Source organism: Onychomys torridus, chromosome X (assembly GCF_903995425.1).
Source record: "Onychomys torridus chromosome X, mOncTor1.1, whole genome shotgun sequence".
In the NCBI taxonomy this organism is placed as follows: domain Eukaryota; kingdom Metazoa; phylum Chordata; class Mammalia; order Rodentia; family Cricetidae; genus Onychomys; species Onychomys torridus.
The window spans coordinates 61,389,426-61,405,666 of NC_050466.1; the positions used below are offsets into that span (position 1 = coordinate 61,389,426).

General features: G+C 39.2%; 1 protein-coding gene across 9 annotated transcripts in view; it reads left to right on the plus strand.

Moving 5' to 3' along the window:
• The window catches only part of Reps2 (RALBP1 associated Eps domain containing 2), a 237,094-nt gene extending 228,714 nt beyond the window's left edge, over window positions 1-8,380 (plus strand). For 8 of the 9 annotated variants that reach the window (XM_036174450.1, XM_036174457.1, XM_036174453.1 and 5 more), the window contains one exon: window positions 5,929-6,071. In XM_036174450.1, the coding sequence (XP_036030343.1) occupies window positions 5,929-5,997 (69 nt within the window). In that variant the 3' untranslated portion in view covers window positions 5,998-6,071. Of the gene's footprint in view, window positions 1-5,928 lie in introns of all 9 variants that reach the window. The other variant, XM_036174455.1, reaches the window with a different exon arrangement.
• Window positions 8,381-16,241: the final 7,861 nt, after the last annotated feature.

Here is a 16,241-nt window from a genome sequence, read left to right on the forward strand (position 1 = left end):
CTGTTAACAGTTTTAGAACATTGTGAGTAAAACCGCATCATTGAACATGTTTCTTTAATAACATACTTCTTCTTATTCTGAGAATTTCATGCAATGTGTTTGGATCATATTCACCCTTTTCCTCCCTCATATCTATTTTTAATAACCCACTGAGCCAGACTTGTGCTGTCCCTATATTTGTGGGTGTGGGGTCATGCACTGCAGCTAGCTGGTCAACCTAAAAGGGACCATACCCCTAAAGAAAACTGACTCTCCCTTGGGTAGCAACCATAAATTACCAATAGTTCCTCTGCCTGTGGGCTTCTGGGTTCTCCCCATCCATGCTTGAGTGTTCACTGACTTGATCTTCTGTGAGTTCACGAGTGCAGTGGGTTTGTCATGTTCAGAAAACACTATTTTGCCCTAGTCCTCTTTACAACCTGTGGCTCTTATATTCTTTATGCCTCCTCTCCAAAAATGTTCCATGAAACTTGCAGTGAGGAGTGATGTATATGTTCCGTTTGTGACAGAGCACTCCATAGAAACTTTGGACATGTTTTTGTGTGGAAATGCATTCTCATTTATCCTAACAGAATAAGTTGATATCAACTAACAGGATTAGTTGATAAGTGTTTTAGTTACTTTTCTATTTCTGTGAAGAAACAACACGGCCAAGGAAACTTATAAAAGAAAGCATTTAATTGCATGAGCTTACTGCAGTTTCAGAGGATGTGTCTATGGTGGGGATCATGGCAGCAGGCAGAAAGACATGGTGCTGGAGCAGTAGCTGAGAGCCTACATTTTATCTGCGTTTCAGGCAGAGAGAGGGATTGGGTCTGGGGGACTTTTGAAAGCTCAGAGCCTCCACCCCAGTGACACACCTCCTCCAACAAGGCCATATCTCCTGCTCCTCCCCAAATAGTTCCACCAACTGGAGAATCAAATATATGAATCTCTAGAGGGCTATTCCTGTTCAAGCTACCATAGTAAGTATATGTAGCTGATTTTAGTAGAAATTGTACCTTTTCAAAGTGTGTTTTATAATCTGCCCATTAATGTATGAGAATTTTAAATTTTTGCCAACATTTGGTTTTATTTTTGTTGATTTTAGCCTGGCCTGGGATAAGGTAATTTTTTCTATTTCCTTGATGACTAATTATGTCCTTGATGACTAATTATGTCATTTACTTTTTAATGTGACTATTAGCCTTTAATATATTTTATGAAGTGTATTTTCAAGTGTGTTGACTAGAGGACTTTTTTATTATTTGTTTTTTTTTAAGATGTATTTATTTACTATGTATACAGTGTTCTGCCTGCATGCCAGAAGAGGGTGCCAGATTTCATTACAGATGGTTGTGAGCCACCATGTGGATGCTGGGAACTGAACTTACAACCTATGGAAGAACAGCCAGTGCTCTTAACCGCTGATCCATCTCTCCAGCCTCTGTTGCTTCTTTTACATTTTTAAATTAAATTTGTATGTGATGTGGCATTAGGGTTAAGGTTCACTTCCCCCATTTACTATTTCCTTAATCCAGTACCATTTGATGTAAAGACTTTTCCTCCCTTGGCTCACTTTGGTGTCATTATCCTAACTCTAATGACCTATAACTGGAGGTTCAGTTCTGGCTTCTTACTCTGTTCCATTAGTCTTTCTGTGGATCTTTATGCTACTATCACACAGTCTTGATTGCTGTTGCCTTATACTGTCTTGGAATATAAAAATTTCAACATGTCCTTTTCCATGATTCCATTGGATATTGTAAGCCTTTTGTTTCATGCAAATTTGAGAATGGGTAGGAAAGTACCCCAAAATAAAAACTTGTTAGCAGTACGGTTAGATTTGCATTGAATCTATCAATCAATTTAAGGAGAGCTGGCATGTAAACCATGTTGATTTTGCTAATCTGAAAGTAGAGGAGTCTCTACAACTATTTCTCTTCTAAATTTCTCCTGAGGGCTTCTGAGATTTGAGTATATAAGTCTTGCATATCTTTTGACAAATTGTCCAAAATTTTTGTGACATTATTGCAAATTGGATTTTAAAAATCATTCCATTGTTCAGTTGAATTTGTGAAGGTCCCAGGATACAGGATCAATACACAAAATAATTAGTCATAGTCTTGTATATAAGTTATAAATAATTGGTAGTGGAATTTTCTTAAAGTACCACTTCACAGTAGCTGGCCTCCTCCCCCAAATGAAATTGTTATGTACAAATCTATCAGAACACACATAAGATTTGTATGCTGGAAACTAAAAAAAATGCTTCTGAGAGAAATCCAGGGAGACCTAAAGGTCCAGATATGCTTTCTTTGTATATTTGGAAGATTCAATAGAATAGAGCTGTCATATTTCTCTCCAGTGATCTTTAGATTCATGACAATACCAATTAAGATCCCAGCAGGAATTTTTTATGAATACAAACAAGCTGATCCAAAAATTTGTATGTGAGGGCTGAGGAACTTGGAATTGCTAAAGCAGTGTGAAAAGGAAGAGCAAATGAAGAAATCATTGTCAAGCTGCTGTCATCAAGACAGTATGGTGCTGAGAGCAGTGTATAGATCAGAATCCTGAAATAGATCACATAAATAAAGCCATTTCATGAAAGACAATGATGCAAAATAAACCCAACAGAAAGCTGGTCTCCCACCATATTTAACAGTTGGTCATCTGTATGTAACAGGTAGGGACTGTTCATTGAAGTCTCACTCCTACAAAGATGAACTGGAAATGGCTCCCCATGTAAATGGAAAGCAGAACTAGAAGATGTTTAGGAGGAAGCAAAGGAAAAACCCCTCATGATTTGAGGTTAGACATGACCTTAGTATAAAAAAAAATGACTAAAAGCATAATCTCTAAGAAATAATTAGTGTATTGGCCTTCATTAAAGTTAAACACCTTTGTTCTGCCAAAACACTAGAGAACGAAGATACAAGTTACAGATGGGGAATAAATATTTTCAAACTACAAATTTGACAGAGAACTTGTGTTCTGATTAAAAAATAACTTTTTAAACTCAAAAGTAAGTCTAGGGGGAAAACGGACAACTATCATTCTGCTAAAGGAACACAGAAATGACATTTTATCATACCTATGGATCAGTGTCTCACTCATCCCTCGTCAGAGAAGCTTCTTCTTGCAGCAGATGGAAACTAACAGAGACCCACAACTAGACAATGTACAGAAAGTGAGAAGCTTTGGAGCACTCGATCTTAAACAGGATGTCTTCATCAAGCTCCTCCCCTCCAGGGCTCAGGAATCAATGTAGAAGGGGAGGTGGGAAGATTATAAGAGCTAGAGGTGGTAGATAACTCCAAGGAAATAGCATTTTCTAGATGTAACAAGACTGATACACACATGAACTCACAGAGACTATGATAGCATACACAGGGCCTGCGCATGTCCAAGCTAGAATAAACTTTCAGCTTGGAGAAGGAGGAAGTGGACACAAACTCCCACCTCTAATTAAGAAGCAGTTTGCAATTGATGCCTGCTGGGAAAGTGAAAATCAGCTTTCTCCAATGGAACCTCACTGGTATATTGACCACACTCCAGGGAAGGCCCCATACCCAGGATTAGTTGCCCAATACAAAATGAATATCCTACCTTCCCCGCTTCCTCTCCACTTCTTCCCCGCTTCCTCCCCACTTCCTCCCTACTCCCTCCCTACTCTCTATGCGTTTTGTTTTGTTTTGGTATTTTTGTCTTATTGATTTTCTTTCTTTCAGCTTGTTTGTCTGTTTTGACTTTCATTTTTTTTGGTCTTTTTCCTTTTTTTGAGAGAGTGAGAAAGAACATGAAGTGGGTGGGTAGGGAAATAGGGAGGATCTGAAATGAGTTGGGGGAGTGTAAGGAATATGATCAAAATATATTATATGAAAAAATTTTAAATAAAACTTTTAAAAAGAGTAAGAATTCTAAAAAGACCAAACATTTCAATTTAAAAATTGGCAAAGGACTGGAACAGATATTTCACCAAGGAGCATGTAGGATGATATAAATACACAGGAGATGGAATCCTACATCATTAGCCACTTGGAAAATGACAATTTATGCTAGGGTTACATACTACTATACACTTACTAGAACTGTTGAAACAGAACATGACACCATCAGAGGAAGGTGACTGGAACCTCATGCATTGGTGGTTGGACTGCAAAATGGTACCCTCACCCTGGAAAGTCATTCAGTACTCTTTTGAAGTGATTTGTATTTTTATCTCATTTTTACTTCATTAACTTCATTTTTATTTCATTTGGCTTTATCCGCTCATCTCTCCTTCTTTTTTTGGGTAGACCAGCTTCATCCATTGTTCTCTTTGTTTCTTTTCAGTTTTGTTTTATTGAGAGAGGATCTCATGTAGCTCAGGCTGACATTAGAATCACTAATGGATCCCAGGTTGGCCTTGAACTCCTTTTAATTATTCTTCCTTTACATCTTAAGTGCTGGAATTCCAGGCACATGCCACTGTGGCCTGTGCATGTGGTTCTGGGGATAGAACTCTTTAAGGCAAGCATTATACCAACTGAACTCCATTCTTTTTGTATATCACATTCACAAAACTCATTTGCTCCCTTGGAGCCTTTGAAGTTGTCATTTAGTCACCCTGTATATCTTCACCCTACATGTTTAAGTAGCTTCCTTCCAGCTTCATTCATGTCTCTGCTCAAGTTGCATTACCTCTAAGCAACCTTCCATAGTCATACTTTCTTCTTTCTCCCCCCTATCTGTTGCTCTCCAGTGCATCGTCTTATTTATTTTCTCTGAAATCTGTCTTCTTCACTCATTGTATTGTCTTGCCTTCCATTTGAATAGAAGCCCTATAAGGGCACTGGCCTGCTCTTTCTTGGGTTTTGCTGATACCATTATAGCTAGAACAGCATGTGACTTAGAGCTGATAGATATAGAAGATGGGTTGCTAGGAGTATGAATGAATGAACACTTGTTGAGTTCTCTACATTGGTTTTCCAATATTTGTTGGTTTTCTGGAACATCTCAGAATTGAGCCTTTACATAAGAATTCTTTCCCACCTTGGCCAATTCTACTTGAGCGTGTTTATGTATCCTTTTTCTTTCTGAAAAATCTGTTTTAAGACTGAAAGTTTGTTGGGAGCAGGGTCTGTCCCTAACATTTTGACTCCTTTTGGGAACCTATTCCTCATACTGAGTTGCCTTATCAGGACTTAATAAGAGGGGGGAGAGCTTAGTCCTATCTCAACTTGGTATGCCATGCTTTGTTTTCACCCATGGGAGGTCTTCCCCTTTCTGAACAGAAACAGGGGAGGAGTGGATGGGGGGGCGCAGAGGGAGTGAGAGGAGAGGAGGGAAGGGAAGCTTCAGTCAGGATGTAAAATAAATAAATTTAGTAAAAGAAAAAAGACATAGTTTGAGTTTCTGAACAGCAGATTACTGTCTGTCTCTTCTTCCCTTTACCCAGAAGTTACTTTAAGCTAGTTGAATTATGTGCAAGAGCCTGGAAAAGAGATTTGATGGAAGGATGGCCAGTGTATCTTTTTATTCTTTATCCCTAGATAAGTATTGTGCCAGAAAATAAACCAGAGATTGCAACTAGAAATTAAGTTGAAGTGACTCATAGTTCTGTACCGGGAGTCTGCTTTCTCCTTTAGTTTTTCCCCATTGGCTTTTTAATATTTCCTGTCATTCTCTGCTGCCTTCTGAGCCCATCAACACAGAGTGAGGCTAAGACAGGCTTGCAAAGAAAAGTGATCAGTTGCATTTCATCATCTTCAGAAAGGCATTGAAAGGTTAGTGATGGCGAATCTCTTGTCTAATCACCAGCATTGAAAATGGTGCCTTCCAGACCACATGTCCCTGAGTGTTTGTTGGTCCAGTTCTGCATTTCCTTTGACTGTATAAAGAAATAGGAATGGACCTGAGAAATGATGCCTTTTCCTTTTCTTTCCCCTGTTTTGTACATTTTAGGAGGTTCATCAAGAACGGATTGCATTGGAAAACCAATTGGAACAACTTCGTCCAGTCACAGTGTTGTGACATCCTCAAGTCTCGACTGACAGTGGGTGACCTTGTCTGCCAAGATCTTTCTTTTGTTTGAGCCCAACTACTTGTCATAGATGTCTGAATGTCAAAAGCTGTGAGCAGCACAATATATTCTGTGTGATTTTCTCTTTTGCACTTCTCTTGTATATTTTACAGTGGTGGTAAAAATGTCTTCAACTGATTATTGCACTTAAAATCTTAATTATCAGCTACTTGGGAGGCTGAAGCAGGAGGGTCACAAGTTCAAGGCCATCTTAAGAAGCTTATTGAGACACTGTCTGAAATAAAATGTAAAAAGAGAGCTAAAGATATAGCTCAGTGGTAGAGTGCTTGCCTGATATGCAGAAAACCCCAAGTTTAATCCTAAGTACCATTTAAAAACTTTACTTATCACTGGAATTTATCTCCTATTTTAACCACTTTTAAATATTTCTCCTTATTAAAATTAGTCTTCTATCAGATAACTCAGAGCATTATTTATTTAAAGAATTTATAATTTTTACAGAACCGAATAATGGAGTACTACCAGGATGCTCATTTTATTCTTGTGTGTTTCATACAGTAGGTTGGTTTCCTGAATAATGTGGATTCCAACTGGATAGTCTTAGGCATGATTACAATAAAAACAAAAGCTGAAATACAATTAAAGCAGCAGATTTACACTGGCACTGTGCCCTCTACCACTATATGCCAAAAACGCTTCTCTAGTGCTATTTTGATATTATATCAGCTATAAATAATACATGACTATTGTTTTCTATTAAATATCAGAATGGGTCTTTCCATCTATGTGAAATAGAGATTTTGGCAATGAACTGTTCAACTTGGCCAATCTCAGCCATCAACCTAGATAACTCAATCCTTTTCATGTAAGTTTTTGGGCAAGCACAATCTACTTTAATTGCCTTGCCTAATCAAATTAAATAGTTTCCAGATCACTACTTTTATCCTGCATGAGGATAACATCTCTGTAAATGCATGATCTTGGAAACTACCCATCAAATATGAGTAGCTAGGTAGCTACCTATTTGTTGTTGGACCCAGGTTTCCAGGCTAAGAAGGGAAGGGTAATGGCTACCAACTCTCCAACAATACCTGGTTGTTGTCTTTATTTTAGTCTGGATTTCAAATGTGTTGGGTCTGAAGACATAATGAAAGAATGTAATCTTCACACTAGCTTTATGACTATTTGTTCTCTCTAAAGTGTGCCCTTGGGAAGTATTGACTTTATATACAGTTCAGAGGATCTAAGCTAACTCTCGTGGAAGTGATATAAAGCAAGCTCCAATTGCAGAAAGCCAGTAACCTGTAGAAATTTAGTAGTATAGCCCAATTGAAAGTAGGAAATGACTGACCTATAGGGTCACAGGGTCCCTAGTTCACCAATCCACAGCTGGGCATTCCAATGTTAACATTACTTTGAGAGACTTATAGCATGACATATTGTCTTTTGTGCATTTTGCAAACCTACTCATTCTTTGCATAGTGGGATGTGGTGTGCACAGGGTACTTTTTGAAATGGTTTTGGATAGATTTATAATATGTAAGATTAGGCTGTTGACTTCAATAGAGCTGAGAGCGTTGAGTAAAAATAGGCGTTTATTTAATACTTCCCTGTTCCTTTGGCAAGCTTTATCAGTAGCTTAATAACAGAAGAGAAGGGTTCAAACAGATGACGTTTTTCCAAAGAAAAACAAATTGTTGAATCTCTTCCATGCATATTTAAGGATTTGAAACTGATTTGATTTGGAAAGTCAGGAAACTTGAACTATTTCTGCATTTCCTTTTCTCCTTGGCTGCCTTTTTGTTGCTGTTCTTGTGCGGAGGGCTCGGGAATGAGTTTAAGCCCTCCTAAGATTATGAATGGGTCAGTGCAAATTCATAATTCGTAGGTGACTTCTTTTTTTCCTTATGCTGGGATGTGGGGGCTGTGACAAATTTTTAGCAGTGTTCTGATTGCAGCTGTTTCACAGCATGTTTGGTGTTTGGTATGTTCAATACAGGAGAGACCAACATATGCACTTTTTCTCAAAATCGTCCAGTGCATATGCCTCACTCGGGGTAGCGCTTCAAATCGACCAACCAGACACAACCTAAGGAATGTTAGTCTAACTGTGCATTTAACAACACTGACTTGCTATTTCCCTGTGAAGTAAATGACACAGGGAACTGGGTAGAGATTGGAATTTTAGTTTTTTAAAGGATAAAACTTGCATTGGACAATCAAGGCCCTCTGAGTGTCACATCACAGCCTCATCAATATATTTCTTGTGGAGCTGGGGATGAAACCCATATTTTAATTTAGACATTGCATTAAAACACCTACCAATAATACACACACACACACACACAGAGAGAGAGAGAGAGAGAGAGAGAGAGAGAGAGAGAGAGAGAGAGAGAGAGAGAGAGAGAATGAATGAATATTCTTAGCTGGACCTAATTTTGATCAATTTGCAAGTTGCTTAAAAATGGATTTTTGAAAGGAAATATTTGTGTTTCTATCTAAGTATATATTATTATATGACTAGTATTCATCCTTTATTTCTGTGTTTTCTTAGAATGTGCACTTTTAGGGTTACAATACCTGATACTGTTTTTTAGAGTCTTTAATATGATATAGGAAGGCAAGCACACTGAAATCACCTATAAAACTGTTCCGGAATTAATCGCCATCTGTTGTAAAAAGAAGTTTCTCTGACGAGGCATGAGAGATGCAGATTTGCTACTTGGACGGAATTCTACAGAATTGAAGCTTAACACTGTCTCCATTCATAGGGGGTTAATTGCCTTGTTGCTCAGTTGTCTTACTTCATGGGGATCCTCCAGTCCTACAGATGAAAGCACAGTAGGAACTGATCTTGGGCTTATTGGGGTCTTTAGCATCTCTTGTAAGTGGCATACAGCATGTGGCCTCCTTTATATCCATAGACCTAAAGCAAAACTCAAATAGTAAATAGAAAAAATGGATGTGTGATGTGATAATCAAGGCAGATATTTGCTCTAGTTGGAAAGATCTAAGCACTTTATAAGTATCAGACAAGTGTTTGGGACTAATTGAGAAAGGAGTCAGCTTAGCTGGAAGCTGTGCCCATATAAATATTAGGGCTAGGCAGGGCCAGTGTTTCTCTCCTATAGCTAGCATGGGAAGATTACAACCCTAAGAACTGGGTGCTCTCTGCCCAGGAGTCCACAAAAATAGATAGCTAGTGGTAGAGTTGGGATGCTAGCCTGACTTTATAGATTCCAACTTAGTCCTCTGTCAATCCTAAAAATAGATTAGAAAGCCTGTTCTATTTATCATGTTGAAATTTATTGACTTAATTGGTCTTTAAATATGAAAACATCTTCTAAGGAGTTTTAGGTCTAGACATTTCTTTCAAATTTAAGTAAAAAATAAAACTTGAGGGAAAATAATATCATTAAACTGTTCTAATGCCTCACCTTTGATGATGCAGTACATTACTTTAAATCTTGGCAGAACTTTGGACAGCTATTGCTTTGAATAGATTCCAGTCCCATATTCCTGTGGGCACTTGCTTTCTCAAATAGACTACTGTGATAAAAATGAACTCAATATGTAGTAGCTTATAGTTTTCTCCAGTATATCTTTGGTCACTTGGGTCACAAATGGTCCATTTTAGCACATTTTAGGGATAGATAAGTAATCTAAACACATGAACTTTTCTTTTGACTTCCTACTGATGTCTGAACTATTGTAAAATATTTTTTTAAACTGTGGTTGACTGTATAGTGTTTCTAAACATTTGTCTGTGTCTTAAATGGTCTCATTCATAATAGATACATGGACATAATAGATACATAATTAGAATATCACTTAGACAATATCTGGAATTGATGTGATTCTTGCAATCAAAAAAGACATTTGCAAATGTCTTTTTCTAAGCAGCAGTTAGAAAGAGCTCAATTAGAGTATTAACACCTTAAAGCTAAGGCATTTGTTCAACACATATACAATCACACCTCCAACTAGATATCATCAGGGGAATGAGGCCTTAGAAATGTAAAAACAGCTTGCTGTCTCATCACAAGCAGACCACCCCATGTGACCACCAAGCAAGCTCACTGGGTTATGGTGTGAAGAAAAAGGAGGAGTGGCTAAAGGAATCCCCCACTAAATATAACACGAGTGGCTTTGCTCTTTCCAGCTGATTACTTCTGTTTCGTGTGTTCCCTTAAAATGCAGACTTCAACGGACAGTTGACTTTCCACTCTAGTTATAGGTATTATAGCTTTTTTGTATCATGACTCAGTGTGATTCAAGTTTCTAGTAAGAAGGGATGGTCTGGATGTGTACAGTTCTCAGCCTGCACATCTTGCTTCTCTTTCAGCATGGGCTGATGAAAACATTCCACTAGCACAGACAGGTTGATCACTGATGGCAATTTGAATAAATATTACTGTGGGCCATTCTGCTTTGCTTGTTTGTGAAGAGAAATGCATCTTAATTATATGAACCTCTCAAGAATAGCAGACAAGGAGGACCAGACTTGAAACACAAAGCATGCAGATTTTGAGAGCTACTGCTCAGCCCCAAACAGACTTTCAGAGGAAGTCTTATAAATATGTTTGAAGCAGCCACTGTGTGATTATGAGCTGGGCAGCCCAGGTACAGTTAGGTTTAGGCTTGTAGGATTACTTCCTACTTTGACTCTGGTGGTAAAGGACACATAGAAAACACTACATGTTGCAGTTGTTGGTACCTGCTCTGTCTGCAGAAGCCTAGCTTTGCTGACAGCTGTTGGAGAATGCTTAGTTTGCATGTCTTGTGATTTCTCCTGTCTTGCTCCTAGCTAATACCATGGCTGTGGGATGTTAGCGACACTAGGTTTATGACTCTGAAGAGCAGAGAACAGCAGGCTTTAAAGAGGGCTTAAATTGGAATTTGAGGACTACAGGAAGGACACCCTCAGGTACCAGGTTCATAGCAGTCTGGAATGATAAGACTAGATCCTAAAGTTCTTTCAGGGAGCTCTGTCATGAGACTGAACACAGCACCCATCACATGCCGCTTTGATTAATAAATTGTAGTTTCTGTTTCAAGTCACCTGGTGTGCCAGCTTCCACTGCACCTATCTTGGGAAGCAGGGATACCTTCTTCTTTAGAACTAGAACTGCCATTCTTTTCATCTTCAGCACAAGTAAGGCATTTAAGTGAGCCAGAGGCAAAAAGAGCCATTTTAGTCTTCATAGTTATTGGCTAAGAGAGATAATGAGCTGACTGTCTATTTTAACCTCGAAGGTAAAAACGTATAGTATATTTTTTCACTTTAGGTACATGTAACAGTAAAAAATGTAACAGCAAAGTATATATTTGATGCTTTCTGTCTTTTCATGATATTGTGCTAACAAGTTGTGCTAATATGTAACTCAACCAGAGTCTCATTCGTTTGCTAAGCATTGGGAACATTCTATGTATTTACCTTAAACATAAATAAATCCCCGAGACTGTCCTATATTTGGATTGTGATTTGTAGACTCATGCTAACTTTACTGCCTCTTTTTCACACTTGTTGAAAATCTGTGACGAACATAGTAAGTTAAGGATTTCCAACTTGGAAAATGTACATGATGTGAAACTGGGGTGCTATGTTAAAAATAAATGTCTGATAACTAAGTTGTTTTTATGGTGTCTTAGTGTCAGTATTTCTGGCTTCCCTTTGGTCTTGTGTGCACTTAAATCTGGCAATGTGAAAGAAGTGGGAGGTCCTTTCATTGAAATCAAAGTTGGAGGTTTAGTTGTTTTATTTCCTGGTAATTTAAGAGAGGCTCTTCAGTATCTGTAAACAGTAAGCTCCTAGCAGTCATGGGACATCAGGATAGACTCAATGTGGACTTTAAAGATCTATGGACTGGAAACTGGACTTAATGTGGGGCCAGGATACTTGCTTTATCTCCTAGTGTTCTTTTAGTTTGCGAGTATTCCTAAACTGGGTATATTCCTGTAATCCCACCACTCTAGAGACTGAAGCAGGAGGATCACAAGTTATTGACCAGCCTGAGCTACACGGGTTAAAGGCCAGTGTAGGTAGGCTATATAGTGAAGCTATGTCTCAAAATCCAACCCAAAACAAAACAATAGAACAATAACAACAGTGATGACCTTAGCTAGAAAGGAAATTGTCTTTTCATTTTTGCGTGATAAAATTCCTTGACAAAGCACCGGGTGGTAATAGTGCAAACTTTTAATCCCAGCACTAAGGAGATAGAGGCAGGTGGATCTCTGTGAGTTCAAGGCCAGTCTGGTCTACAAAATGAGTTCCAGGAAAGGCTCCAAAGCCACACAGAGAAACCCCGTCTCGAAAAGAGAGAGAGGGAGATATGTGTATATAATATATAATATATATTATATTATATATATATATATATATATATATATATATATATATATATATATATATGGAGAGAGAGAGAGAGAGAGAGAGAGAGAGAGAGAGAGAGAGAGAGAGAGAGAAAAGAAACCTTGACAAAAGCAATAAGAGAGAAAGGGTCTGTTCCTTGCTCACTGCCCTTCATGGCAGAGAAATCAGAGTGGCAGGCACTTGGAGCTATTGGTCACACTGTATCCACAGATGAATGCATTTTGTTGCTCACTTCCCTTTCTCTGTTCATACAGTTCAGTGTAGCAGGAATCTTATCAGGTCTTATTAATAAAAACAAACCTGGAGCCAGGTATTAGGGTGAACGCTGGAAGATCAGAGAAGCAGAACAAGCCACAGCTTCCTCACCTCGCCAATTCCTCAGCTGATCCTGTTTCCTCAGACTGGAAGCCTCTGAGTCCTCATCCAAATGGATCTCAGCTGAACTGCTACTCAAAAGCCTGAAAGCTTAATCAGCTCTAGTTCCTCATCTTCATGCTTTAAATACCTTTCTGCTTTCTGCCATCATTTCCTGGGATTAAAGGCGTGAGCCATCCTGCCTAGCTGTTTCCAGTGTGGCCTTGAACTCACAGAGATCCAGGGAGATCTCTGCCCCTGGAATTCTAGGATTAAAGACGTGTGTGCCACTATTTTCTGGCCTCTATATCTAGTGGCTGTTCTGTTCTCTGGCCCCAGATAAGTTTATTAGGGTGCACAATACTTTTGGGAGCAATACCACCACAGTTCGGGATCCCATTAAGGGAATGGTACCATCCACAGAGGAGGGTTATTCCCACTGCAATTAATGTAATCAAGATAATTCCCCAGATATGTCCAGAGACCCGTCTCCTGGTTGATTCTAGGTTTTGCCAAGTTAACAATACTAACCATCACAGGAGTGATGAAGAATAATGAAGAACAGTTGTTCCCAAATCCTGACCAAATTCTCAGTTGCAGCTTCTCACCTTTAAAATGTGTATAATTTTAGGAGACACAAGTCTCCTATTGTCTGGATTTTCTGCTGTGTTGTAGTAGCCATCTATTATGATTTGGGCATGTATTAAAGGCTTGATCCCAGGCCATTGGTATCATTTTTGGAAGATTCGGAGGACTTTAGGAAGGGGTATGTCCTTGAAGGCTTGTCTTAGTTATGGTTTATGTTGCTGTGAAGAGACACCATGACCACAACAACTCTTATAAAAAAGAAAGCATTTAATTGGGGCTGACTTACAGTTCAGAGGTTTAGTCCATTATCATTATGGCAGGAAGCATGGTGGTGTGCAGGCAGACATGGTGTTAGAGAAGGAGCTGAGAGTTCTACATCTGGATCCACAGGCAGCAGGAAGAGACTGATACCTCAAAGCCCACCCGCAGTGACACACTTCCTCTAACAACTCCACACCTACTCCAAGGCCACACATCCCAATAGTACCAGTCACTTTGAGCCTGTGGGGACAGGTATTATTCAAACCACCACAGAGCTGTAATCTGTCCCAGGCAGTTCTCTGTCTCCCTGTTTTCTACTTGCCATAATGTGAGCTATTTTTTTTTTATCACATCCCCCTTTCCATGAAGCACTGAAAATGTCTGTAACCATAAGTAAAAATCTTTCTTCTGTTTATATAAGGTGATTTTTGTCACAGTGACAAAAGTCTACCACACTGTCCATGAATTTGTTTTGTGTGCTGACCTGCCTTCTCTAGATCATTTACTGTGCCCTTATTGTACAACCAAGTGCTGGCTCAGGAGCTGGAAATGAGACCAATATGACAAGCTTGCTGTTTCAAGAAGCTCACAGATCACTAGGATGGAGAACTAAAGATGAGCAGAGTGCTCATATTCAGGGAGTGATTTGTGATTCCTCCATTTTCTGCTCTCTATAAAGAAAGTACTTTACTTCAAGGCTGCAAACTAATATTTCTAACATGACCCAACCTGCTAGTTTACTTCATTATATATAGTCTGGTCTGTGTTCCGGAAAAGTACCAGAGTCCAAGACACAAGAGAACCTTTTGTAGGCAGAAATCCTATGGGACAATATGAGGTTGGTTTTGTTCCATCCTCAGCCCCTTTATGAATGTGGTGCTATTAGGGGCCTGTGATAGTTGAGGACTATAGAGCTCTCTTTTTGACAAGAAGATTACCAATGTGCAGAAATAAAGTGTTGGGAAATGAAGTTGAAATATTGTTACTTTTGAATAAGAGTGCTTAGTAAGTTTATTTAACAATTTAAAGAAATCCTCAAGCCTGTCCCAGAAAATGCTCCAAGTAGACTGTCTCCATGGTCCAAGCATCCTGTCATATTGTTTTCCAACTGTGAGATGTTCTAGGAGTGGGGACAGTGGTATTTACAGGCATCTGAGGGATGTCTCCCTCATAGCATTTTCCTTTTAAACTCAGAAGGAAAGGTATTAAACCATACCCCATACAGACCTTCCTTTGCTTTCCCTAAAGTTCTCTTAGCAGATTATGTAGAAGAAATTGGCACAGAAACTGGAAAAATTTAAAGATTCAGCTGTGAGGCTTCTGTGGCATCATCAGTAGAGTGGTTGTCTACAGCATAGACCAGCAAGAATGTTTGGGAGAGACGGATGGGTATGTGATCATTGATGTTTGGAATCATGAAAGACTTCATGTTGATAAGAACAGCTGGCTTTTAGTCTGTTTCATTACTTTTAAGTTTTCTAAAGAGAATTGCCTCATATTCCTATATCTTGGGCTGACTGCTTCCATCTTTGGTACAGCATTAGAGAACAGACTACATGCCTTCACTCTTGTATTGGACTTAATCAAAACTACAAGGCTGCAGGAAAGCCAAGGGGAAGAAAGATAATGCTCATGGAATGGAATAAAAGAAAGCAAACAAATTAAATGCAGACACAGAGAACTGTGATGCAGACTCTTTGATATTCAAATGAAATTGGCTTGAACTTCACCCCACGTGTGTTGAGAGCCTGTATACTGGTCTCCCTGGAGTTTCTGAGACACAGGTGATGGTGGAGAGATTACTGTTTTTCTCCCTGTTGCTTCTGGCTCTTAGTGGCATCCTAGAAATTAGTTTCATATATTATCTATGCCCACCTCACACATCATATACACTGGGCATTAGTATGTATGTGGAGGATGAAGCAAAATAGAAAAGAGGCAGCATTTATAGAATATTTAGGGTCATAACATACAGGCTGATCATACTGTACAACTCCAGCACATATTGTTCATGTTTTTGTCTATATGAAAGATACCCCTTAGAGTTTGAGATGCACTGGGCTTTGAAGAGACTCTAGTAGGTCTGAGTATGGCAAACATGGCTCTGGTGGGCTTTGTCCTTCTCCCCCGTTCCCTCTGCCTTGCTAAAAACCTTAGATTACATTCCTGAAGCTAGCTGCCAAGGTCTGTTCCCTTATTTGGACATTTCCTCCTCCTGAGACTGACCACCAAGGTCCAGTTACCATAGTATTGAAGTCCAGCAATCAAAAGTCCCCCTTTGTCTGCCCTAATTAACATGTCCAATCATAATATACTACCATTTCCTAACAAGGGGTTTCCCCTTTTACCTTTATAAACTGCCACTTGCCTATGGGCCACATCTGGCTCCTCTTTATCCAGAGGCAGTCCTTTGTCCCTTTGGGACTAATATCCCTCCTGTTCCTTTCTCTTTCTCCCTCATCCTCTATCTCCTGTCTTTGTCTCTTATTCCCTGCCCTTTGTCCCTCTGGGACAAATAAATCTCCTTTGTACTGAGAACTTGATCTTAGAGTGTCTTTTGCTGACTTCAAGGTCCCTACAGGCCTCTCCACATGTCTATGCTGCACAGTTCACTCTTACCCTTACCAAACTGCACCAAACCCTTTCCCTTTCTGT